Source organism: Xenopus laevis, chromosome 2S, assembly GCF_017654675.1.
Source record: "Xenopus laevis strain J_2021 chromosome 2S, Xenopus_laevis_v10.1, whole genome shotgun sequence".
Classification (NCBI taxonomy): domain Eukaryota; kingdom Metazoa; phylum Chordata; class Amphibia; order Anura; family Pipidae; genus Xenopus; species Xenopus laevis.
This window is the reverse complement of record NC_054374.1, coordinates 118,116,430-118,128,449: the sequence shown is the minus strand read 5'-3', so window position 1 is coordinate 118,128,449 and position 12,020 is coordinate 118,116,430. Positions and strand designations below refer to the sequence as shown.

The following is a 12,020-nucleotide window of genomic DNA, read 5'->3' as shown; positions in this document are numbered from 1 at the left end:
TGCTACCTGCTGATTGGTTGCTATGGGTTGCCTTACAAGCAGCAAACTTTACAACTGATACTAAAGGGTCTCACATGAGGATTTGAATAGTTGCTTTGGCCACATATAACCACAACTGTTTTGGACCACGCAGAATATTGACGGGATAAGGGTATGCGGTTTAAAAACCAAAGGTGTTAAGCATCAGAGATGTTTTATATGCAAAGCTGCAAAACACGTGACACCAGTCCCATTGGTCTGTATCTATTCCTATTACATAATGAACATTTAGCGCAAGTTGCATCCACCTCAATATCTCGTGTGCACCTGACAACATACATGATACTATTATTGCTTTCACGCACAGCGCCCACACCAGGGGCAGCGGCAACACAATTACACCGGGCGAGTGTGCAACTATTGCCTTCAAGCGGCGCCTGAGTTGTGGGCGGCTACTGTCAGGAACGCCTCGCCCACAGTCACCCACGCGCGGCTCTTATTGGCTGTTTCTTTCTTGGGACGGCCCCTAGCGACCTGCCCCGGAATAAAGCGGGATCCACCCTGCAACAGGTAGAATGTTGTGCGTGCGAACAGGGAAGAAGGAGCGTGTTGTGTGGCGCTTGAGTAGATCTGAAGTGTCATCACAAGTCAGAGCTCTGTGTCGTGTTCGAAAGTTCCACAGAGAGTGTCCGGAGTTTACCCGCCCTGCTAGAGCGTCTCCCGCTGCACATGGCTGCCACGGTGCTGAGTATGAGTGCCAGGCTGCAGCGCTTGGACGAGCCGGTCTTTACCCAATTAAAGCCTGTGATGGGCCAGCAGCCGCCTGTCCGAGGGGAGCCAATCACGGGAGGGACGCTGTTCGCAGAAGACATGAAGAGCTCCCGCGTGATGCACGATGACTTGGTGCAGGTGAGGCGGCGCAGTCGGGATGGGCGCTGTGGCTGTTGGTGCGGGCGGGCGCTGGAACCAATTGCAGTATTACAGTATTACACCGTATTACACTATTACTCAGTATTATTCAGACAGGTGGTGTCTGCCCTGCCGGGAGGGAGCAGTTACCTTAGGGCCCACTGGGAAGCGTGGGGTGAGGAGCCCCAGTAATCCCTATAGTCGCTCCTGCCTGTGCAGAGAAGCAACCAATGAGCAGTGGGGCTGGGAGTTGTACTGAAACCGATGAGGGGTCTCATGTGGCCCCTGGTCTTTGCCAGTAGTGTAACTAGAGATCACTGGACCCCACAGCAAATCATGTTTCAGGTCACCAACATATCTAAAGATTGACCAATATTTATTGAAATTGTATATGAATTAGTGCCTCGTGGGGCCCCTATACCTCCTGGGCACCAGTCTGCTGCCTCTGTATCTATACCCCTGCTCTTTGCCAAACTTTTATTTGCCACTGTGTATTCTCTGTTAGCTGGTATACAACTGCCAGCGGCCCCTGCTGAAATCAAGCGCCAGCTTACAAAATATGCACCTGTGCCTTTAATCAGAAGGTGAGCCTTATCAGCACAGAGGTGGTCTGCTGAAACGTACCCCAACCTGGTGTGTATATATATCTCCATACACTCCTGCTGTATGAGCAGAATCAGATCAATATCTGGTCAGATATCGTCAACATAAAACTGTCGGTTTTATATCTTTTACATATAAGTTTCCCAAATATGTAAAAAAATAAATAAAAAGGATCCCTAAACTTTCCCAGAAATCAATGTATATGGGAGTATGCATCAATAAATTATACTGCACACCGTTTTATTTAGCAACAGATCGGTTGCAGAAGTCAAAAAGCAATGCCTACATTACTAATGGGTTCCTACATTAATTTTACAAAGAATTCCTGTAACCTACTGTGTAGCAGTAAGAGGTAGTGCGGAGGTTACTTGTGGTGGTGTTCTGTATGTGTGAGGTGGTATGTCCAGTAATAGTGTAGCCACCCCCGTACACACTCACAAGCACACACTCATACAGGGAATAGATCTCAAGCAAACAACAGCTGGTTGAGCTATAATCAGAAGGAGCCTAACCACAAGATGATATGAACAATTCCATACTTTATAGTAATAAAGGATGTTTAATCTGCTTTCCTCCAGCAGTTTTTAAACTACCTGTCTCAGGTAGTAGTGTTTGAAAAGCTTCTGGAGGGCTACAGTTTTAATATCCCGGGATAAGATAGCACAGGTGCAGGTTAGCTGCTATCAGGCACTTGCTTATGTTGCACTGCGCCAAGTTGTATAAATGATGTTCATAATAAAGAACTACAAATCATTTTTAGTTAGAAAAGCTGCAGTCCTTGGTTCTATAAAAGATCAATATTAGTCTGGTTGGACAAGGCTTTTGTGGGTATGTTCGCATATTCTTCCCTCTGGTTTCAAAAGCTGATGTGAAGTGAGTTATTACATTAGTTTTCCATTTGTCAGCTGATTCATTTTGGGGAATGCTGATGGGATTAGAAATGAGTAGAGTTTTTACAGTGCAAGGGGGAATGTAGCATTTGTCTATTGAACAGCACATGATAAATGCTTTGCTGATGACTGTACATGTAACCTATCACCCTGCAGCCTCCCATGCACCCCTTCTAAGCAGATAGCAATTGTAAATGCTGCAGCCTGTCTTTAACTGTACCAGCCTGTTTGTTTCACTTTTGAAATTAGAGACTTGGGTTTTCTATACTGTGTTGAGACACTGTGGAGAATATTATCTAACATTTTCTAGCTGCTTTGGAATGTTCTGTGTGTATCAGTATGTGGGAGAAAGGGATCAAGCTGGCCTCGGCTCTAGTGCTGGGAATTTGCTCAGTGCAATAATACTGTTATTTCCACAACACTGTTTTGGTTATACATTTTTATTGCTTACGGTTACCATCATCAGGCTGTACAAAATTGTATATATGAATGTTATAATACTTTACTAACCTTTTTATCTTGCAGACTAGATGTGAAATGGATAAATATCTTTCACCTCATCATCATCCTCCTCCTCCTCAACTGAACATCATGCCTGATTCCAAAAACTACAGGAGAGACAGTGCATCAGGCTTTGACCAGTTTTTTAACGAGAGTGATGGACTTCCTTACAGTATAAACATGAATGTCTTCCTTCCTGATATCACTCACTTAAGAACAAGCCTGTATAAGAGCCAGAGGCCACCTGTGAGCCATATCAAGACAGAGCCCACTTCAGTATTTAGCCACACAAGTGATGCTGAACCCACCCAGAGTCTTCCTGAATTCACCAGCATCTTCACTTCCCACCAAAGCTCTGACGTTAATAACATTTACATCAAACAAGAGCTCCCTTCACCAGAGATTCCGCTTTCTGTCAATCCTCAGCAGGGCCAGTTGTATCAGCTTTTAAATTCACCAGATATTGATATGTCTAACTCCACAAACCAGCCCTCGGTGATGGACAATATTAATAGTGCTTCCATGGCCACAGACATGTCTGGCTTTAATGCACTTTCTTCTCCAGTACCACAGACTGCAATGAAACAATTCCAGAGCATCCCTCAGTGCTCATATGGCATACCTAGCCAATTTCTGCACCAGCAGGAAGGAACTTACTTCCCTCCTTCTCCCCCTAGCTCTGAGCCTGGCAGCCCAGATAGGCAAGCAGAGCTTCTCCAGGGTTTAAACCCTCCTCCATCTTATGCAGCCACAATAGCCTGCAAGATGTCCATTCACAATCCAGCCTTACCTGCACAGGTGCAAATAACAGCCCCTATTCAGCCTGCACGCTTCAACCGTAGAAACAACCCGGATCTGGAGAAAAGGCGCATTCATTATTGTGACTACCCTGGTAAGAACCTACATGTTATTGACTTGGTTAAATGTTTAAAGGAGAACTAAAGCTTAAAGGGATCCTGTCATGGGGAAAAAAGTTTTTTTCACGGCGCATCAGTTAATAGTGCTGCTCCAGCAGAATTCTGCACTGAAATCAGTTTCTCAAGAGCAAACTGATTTTTTTTTATTTTTTTATATTTAATTATGAAATCTGACATGGGCCTAGACTTATTGTCAGTTTCCCAGCTGCCCCAGTCATGTGACTCTGATAAACTTCAGTCACTCTTTACTGCTGCACTGCAAGTTGGAATGATATCACTCCCTCCCTTCCCCCCCCCTCCAGCAACCTAATAACATAACAATGGGCAGGTAACCAGAAAGCAGCTCCCCCACAAGATAACAGCTGCCTTTTAGATCTAAGAACAGCACTCAATAGTAAAATCCAGGTCCCACTGAGATGAATTCTGCTGGAGAAACAGCCTGTCAGAAAGCAGTTCCATCCTAAAGTGCTGGCTCTTTCTGAAAGCACGTGACCAGGCAAAATGACTTGAGATGGCTGCCTACACGCTGATATTACAACTAAAAAAAAAATACACTTGTTGGTTCAGGAATTACATTTTATATTGTAGAGTGAATTATTTGCAATGTAAACATTGTAATTTAGAAATAAAAAATACATAATAAAAATCATGACCAAAGCCATATAAAGAAAAATGAGTCTAGACATGATATTCGTTAATGTTTTGGGCTTCTGTACCAGCCCAAGGCTACCACAGCCTTTAGCAGTGAAGATCTGTGCCTTATAATACAGTATGCACACATGCTGTGCCCTACTTTCAGTTATCTTAACTTAGTGACAGACTCACAATATACACTATAAATGGAAATTAAAATAAATCAAGGATGATAAGTAATGATTTGAGTATTCTGAATTTAATCGGCTCTGTATTATCAGCAATTTTAATGAAATCTGACATGGGGCTAGACATATTGTCAATTTCCCAGTTGCCCCAGTCATGTGACACTGATAAAATTTAGTCACTCTACTGCTGCACTGCAAGTTGGAGTGATATCACCCCCCCAGCAGCCTAATAACAGAACAATGGGCAGGTATTGTATTATCAGCAACATTAATGCAATGTTTTGACAAGCTTAACTTTTCAACATCAGCCTAGGGCACTGAGCATGTGCAGTGCCACAGATAAACAAGAGACAGCCTAACAAAATTCAAGATGGGGAGCCCCTTGGATAAGTTTTTAAGGCCTGGATCATTACTAGATCTGCTGGACCCTACCAGTACAGTATTTTTAGTACTTAAAATACACACAAAAATAGAAACAAAGGCACACTTAATTCAATTCTTCTGAAAACAATCCAAGATTTTTTGTTTATTTAAGGTGAGATCCCAGCAAACTAGGGATGCACCGAATCCAGGATTTGGTTCGGGATTCTGCCAGGATTCTGCGTTTTTCAGCAGGATTCGGATTCGGCCAAATCCTTCTGCCCAGCCGAACCGAATCCTAATTTGCATATGCAAATTAGGGGCAGGGAGGGAAATCCCGTGACTTTTTGTCAGAAAAACAAGAAAGTAACAACATTTTACCCTTCCCATCCCTAATTCGCATATGCAAATTAGGGTTCGGTTCAATATTCGGCCGAATCTTTCACAAAGGATTTGGGGCTTCGGCCTAATCCAAAATAGTGGATTCGGTGCATCCATACAGCAAACGTTTCGGCCAAGCCCCTTCATTAAGTACTACTTGGCCCCGAAACGTTTGCTGGGATCTCGCCTTAAATAAACGAAAAATCTGCAGAAGCATTGAATTAAGTGTGCCTTTGTTTCTATTTTTGTGTGTATTATACAGAATCTCGGGATTGCAGCAAAGCTAACATTGAGCACCTTATATTGGTAAATATAAACCATTTTTCAGAATATAGGCAAAAAGACGCTTTGGATTGTGTATAATTACATAAAATACAGCATTTCTACCCATATCAATTTTAAGGTTTTAGTTTGACGTTTAATAATAGGTAGTATATTTAAATCTTTTTCATTTGATATCTGGATATGAATAAGATCTTGATATATTGTTTTCACAGTACATTCCTTATATGAATACTTTATTATTGGGGTTTTTAGTTTTTTTTAAATAACGAGGGCTTCAATACTGCATGTTTTGCAGAGCCTGAGCATCTACAGTACTGGTACGCCTTGTCATTCTGATTTATCACATTTTGTCAGACTTGGATAATTATTGGGTTTTTGTATAAAAACTGCAGAGATGGAATTTCCACTACATCGGTAAACATTTTGTACAGTTGTCACTTGCTCTGCCACAGGATTGTGTAAGGGCATGCCAGAATTCAGTGTCTTATATAATTGTGTATTTATGCTGTTAATAATTTCACTGACTACAGGATATACATTTTTGTGTGGATATCCATTTTTGCTGGTATATGGACATGATCATGCAGATTTAAGGTATAAAGATCCGTTATCCGAAAAGCCACAGCTCCCGAGCATTCTGGATAACAGGTCCCATACCTGTACAGTAAAACACGTTTCTAGTAAATGCTACATATATTTATTGCTGCTTCATGATGTCAGTGGTCCATCTGAGTTTGAGCAGGTCAAGAACAACTCTGATCATCTCTGCTTTCCATGCTCTGAGGGGTTGTCGGCCTAGTGCTGAATTTAGCATAGTGAAGCAAATTATGAACCGCCATGGCCAGTCGTGCTTTATTTGCACCATTATGCAGCCATCACCACTCACATTTCAGATTAATATTAAAAAAAAAAAAATATATATATATATATATATTTATTTATTTTGAAAGTTAATCATTAGGAACAGAAAGAAAATGAAAAAAGCAGTAGAGTTCAAGCTATGCACAGAAGCAAATGTGTCACTTTCATGTTAGCAACAGCAAATGCCAAAGTAATAATAAACTGTGCTGTACTTATAATTCTGGAATCTCCCTAGGTATTTTTAGAATGCAAGAATGCAGATTGATATCTAAAGCTCGGAATAACTCTGATAAATAAGTCCGCTCAATAGGAATAAATATACTTGCACTGGCATTTGAAAAACTACACCTGTTGCGAGTATATGTTTTTTAAGAGTACATTTCTTTACACAGAAACCCCACAAGCAATACAAACCCTTAATGTGTGGCATTTTACTTCTGTAAGTGCTATTACACATGGAGGAATTTCATTTTGTTGCCCGTGGTGAAAACTGCCCCCTTACACATATACATAAATAAAAGCATTAGTGCAATTGCTCATCAGGTCAATTTGCTTGAAAAGTGATTGTCTGCTCTTATAGGCAGTCACAGAAGTGGATTTGGGGTGGGGGGCATTAAATGGATTTTGCTTCAGATTTCTGGGCTGCTAATAAATACTTCAAATCAGAATGCGTATTATTGCCTTAAAGATGTGTAGGATGCTTTTTGGTATCATGGCTGTCCGTATCCTGCAAAAAGATTAAATTAAATAACTTAATGGTAGACAAAGGGTTTGGTATGTTCTCTGGGTTGTTGATTCTTAAAATGTTAATTGACAGTACTAACCACCATGCTTTTTTATTCTTCTATTGCAGGGTGCACAAAGGTGTATACAAAGTCATCCCATTTAAAAGCTCACCTGAGAACACATACTGGTATGTGCATTTCTTGTTCAATTTAATGGCTGTGTAAATATTATCAATAGAAGTCTCCTCTTTTTGAAGTTGGTATGTTTTTCAGTCTAAAACCTCTCATTCATTGCCCGATGCTTTGTTCCCTGTGACAGTTAAATTAAATCACCTGGCTCTTTTTCATTACACATAGAAGGGCAGAATTGAGAGATTTATCTTGTATTATTTTTCAGTTAAACTTAAGACCTTTCAGCAGCAGTGCAAGTACTAGAAAGTGATATCTTTATTTAATTTTCCTTTGGCTGAACCACTATGAAAAAGCAGCTAGAGTTCCTCTTATTGAAATAAAAACCAAAAGTAAGATTCTGTCGCTCTGTCCTTCTTTTGTTGGAATTCGGAAAACTATCTGTACTGGAAATATATATTTTGATCCTCACACAATTTACTCTTCGGCTAACTGATGTCCGAATAGTACCCAGTAATGCTTTATTAATATGCGGACACTTTGCCCTGGTTGATCACAGCTACATCACATAGTTCGGTGATGTTGATTGAGTCTGTAGTATAGTGTATGATGCCTCAAGGATGGAGGGTAGAATCTGACTTTATTTTGTTTTGAAAAGAGATTGAAAGTAGGTTAGCAGAGGACTTCCAGCATATCAATCTCATTATTATTGTGGTTGACCTGGTGGATTCACAGTTAAAAATCCAAAATTAGAGTTCTGTTTTCCAGCAGTGGCTACTCTAAAGATTCAACAAATGAAGTGCATTTTCTTATGGCAAGACCGTGTTTAATTAAAGATATTGGCCTTGGTGTTAGGGGCACAATTGCTAGAGCTAGCACTGACCATAACGCTAGTATGACTAAAGCTTCCAGCACATCTTTGGTTGGAGCAACCCCTTGACTTGGATGCAAGACTACAGGGGGCTCTGGCATTTAGAATATGAATTCTGACCGTTTGAAAGGCATGTTTGCACTCTCATCATTGCACAAAAGTGGCACTGTCCACGTAGAACCTCACCAAATGATACCCCTTTTACAACTTGCACTTTATATGTAAACATTCTGCATTGGCATATAAATCAGAATTGTGGAGGAGACCTCAAGCTTCAAGGAACATTGATACAATTGTGATTTCTTCACAGTCTTGAAAGTAAAGTTCCTCAGTGCTTCTTTTTACCTCTTCATTATTTTATGAATTTATGTAACATACTACTGTGGATAGTTTGACTTGGTGCCTTTTTAACTACTAAAAATGTAGATTAGAAACAGTTGGCATTATCTGACCATAGGAAATGAAACTTGGTTTAGAATAATACTTTTCTGTCATTCCACTTGGATCTGGGAAATGTAAGCCATTATCATCTAGTCAACTGTTTCACCTTTACTAAGGAAGCCAGCCCGTTAATTTAAATGGATTGCTTTTGTGTAAAACTATTGGAGAGCTAAATGTTTCTATGGAAATCCTAGCTTTGATAAATGAAGCAGTTATCTCTTAACAGCAATTGTAAAAGTATAAAAGCAGTGGAACAAAGATCGGTTACCAGGCTAAACAAAACTGTCCTACCAATTAGACTTTTCATAATCCCATTTTAAACATATTTCTATATGGTGTCCAGATATTGAGTCATTCCTTTATCTAAGTTTGGCTCTGAAGTGATCACAGCTAACCGAGTAGATTAGCAAATATCTATTAAAAGGAGTATTAAAAGTTTTTCATTTTTTTTTTTTTTTTTTTTTTACAATATAGGATTTCTTATTTAGTTGACACAACTGCTGCATGTTTGCAGTGTGTCAATGGAATCCAAGTATTAAGCAAAATAAAGACATGGAATAAAATCTGATTCAAAGAGCCCGCATTTGCCGTGTATTCAGACAAACCACCACAGCTCCCTGTGTCTGATGCTGTGAGTTGTGTTCTTAATGCCTATTCCTAATACACCTACAAATATGCTACGAAGTACCAAACATTAAACCTGGTTAATACTTAAGGGCAAGGCCAGACGTTGTGTTTTTAAAAAAGAAACGCCGGGCCACTGAAACCACACGCAATGTCAACATGTGTTTTTCAGCACATAGGTTTCTTTTCCCAACATGCAGGTCTCATTGAGAATTTGGACGCCATATTTAAAATACGCTGTGTATTTACGCAAAGTGTGGTTTCAAACGTGCAGATCCCATAGAGTATATTGATTTGGTAGTTTCTTGACGTATTGGCGTTTCTGCTGAGAAACGCCAATACTGCCGTCATGTGGCGGATTTCGGCTTGCAAGCGCCCTGTGTGAATTGCCATAGTGCGTTTTCCATTAGTTTCAGTGGTAGTGCAGTTTATGCGTATTTACGCCTGGCAGAGCTTTTTTTAAAAACGCCCTGCCTGGCCCTTAGAAGGTTCTCCTACAAATATTTAAATCATAACACAAGTCATAGCTGTATTTTTGTAACAGTTTAACATTCCTCATTTAATTCCATTTTACATGCACACTTACACTTGTGTGTGTGTGCACACACACACACACACACACACACACACACACACACACACACGTGTGTAGATGTGCTAAACCATTAACTGCCTTTATTTGTGCATGACATCTTCCTGCAGAGCTAAACTGTGAAAAAAGCAACTGATATCCACTTGTTACTGAATTATTTATGGAACTCCTATGCTTCCTAACATCTTCTCTAATTAACTTTAACAAGTTTAGGTTTCATTAATCAAGGGATGTTTGAGTTGTGCATAATACTTTCAGAACACTCATGCGTTTCGGTTCAGTCCTCTGGTTTCCACCAGGGTGTTACAAATCAATGATTTAATTCTGAGCTCCGAGCAATTCCATTAGCTTTGTGCTCGGCTCCTTTTTTTATCTTTTTAATCTTTAAAACACCATTATTAAAGTTACCTTCAAAGTAAAGCCTAAATTAATAAGATAGTACCGTGCAATGCAATTTAACAAAGCTTTGTTTTATATTCCTTAAATGGCCTTGGGGGTATTCTGCAGTCCTGTTTATCTGGCCAGACTTGTTCTTTCGTAATCGTTGACTGCAAACTGCATTTTCTTCCTAATCTTCCTTTCTTGACAATGACTTTAAATCACCTGTGAATGATAACCTCTTTTTACGATCTGTCATTTTCATAAAATAAAAAGCCTGCAGCAAAGTTTGTCTGCCGTAAGAAGTCAAAACACTTTTAGAATTTCTTTTGTATCAAGATCACTCCGTCCTTTCATATTATTTATCCAGCCCTGTTGATCCATTCACTTAGCCTGAATGCCTTCTAATTGATTTTGTTTCAGAATAAACACAGGCAGGCTCTTAATTCTCACACTGGGCTGGAAGATTTTCTACTCTCTCTATTCACTGAGCAGTGTGGTCTTTAGTTGGGTAAATTTGGTGATGAGACATAAATGCTACAACATGTTTATAGTTGGTAAAACAGGTGCGTTTGTCCGCTCCCTGTTTTAAACTCTCAAAACAAATTCAGAAGAATGTGCTCCTTATGTTTTTCTGTTTACTGATGAGGCTGAATTTATTATGATTATTATATTTGTTTTGCTTTAAGCTTAGTGACCAGCATATGAGGTACAAACGTAACATTTCCCAATAATGCAAACAGATATTACCACCACTACCACCACTACTACCACTACAGATATATATGTGTGCGGTTTCCTTTTCTTAGAGATTTTACATGGTAGTTGCACATTTACTTTATAGGGGATTCTCATTAAAGGTAAAGGAAAATGATTCTAGGGTGGAGATCACTGATGAAACAAATAGCTTGCCTTTTCAGTTTGTGATGTCGTATTCTGATTGTACACTTGTATGTGCTAGTGTCAGTTCTGCAAATGCCTTAAAAGGAACCTTTCTTGCTGAAACCATTTTTAAACACTAATATGAATTTAAATTCATAGTGATAGGGGGGTTATTTATTAAAGTCGAATGCCAAAAACTTTAAAAATTTGTTTTTCATCCGAATTGTTAGTAGGGGTAAAAAAAACGTAATTTTTCGGAATTTATTAAACCCGGAGGGTGTTACAAGTCCGCATAAAAAAAGTTCTCCAACTCGGACCTGCCGAGTTAATGTAGAAATCAATGGGAGAAGTCCCAAAGATATCCTGATCTGTGCTGGGTTTCATGCAATTATCCGAAGATTTCGTGGTTTTCAGGGAAAAATTTGAGTCTTCAGGTGTCAAATCCCAAAAATTCATACAATTTGATATTTTTTGTGAAGTAACTTTTTTTTTTTTTTTTTTTTTTTTTTTATTCCCGCCCCCCCCCCCCCCCCACACACACACACACGAAGTTTTGTTAGAAATGTATTGATAAATAAGGGAAAAAGGCCTGTGCAGATTTGGGCGATGTAGAACTTATAGGGTAGAACTTTTGATATGAAGCATAACAAGTGGTGTAAAGGTGAAACATTTATTGGTTAACTAGTATGAGAATCACAACAAGCTTTCGGTTCCTTTTTCAAAGCTAATTTAGTGTTTATAAATTAGGGATGCACCGATTCAGAATTCGGTTCGTCCTTTTTCAGTAGGATTCTGCCGAATCCTTGTGCCTGGCTAAACCGAATCCAATTTTGCATATGTAAATTAGAGGCAGATAGGGTAATCACGTGAC

The 12,020-nt window shown here is 39.6% G+C and overlaps 1 protein-coding gene across 1 annotated transcript; it reads left to right on the top strand.

Moving 5' to 3' along the window:
- Nucleotides 1-563: 563 nt before the first annotated feature.
- klf5.S (Kruppel-like factor 5 (intestinal) S homeolog) lies at nt 564-4,672 on the top strand. The gene is given in 3 exon segments (NM_001096595.1): nt 564-888; nt 2,907-3,801; nt 3,803-4,672. Coding segments are annotated over 3 exon segments (1,086 nt in total). The 5' UTR covers nt 564-708; the 3' UTR covers nt 3,814-4,672.
- Nucleotides 4,673-12,020: the final 7,348 nt, after the last annotated feature.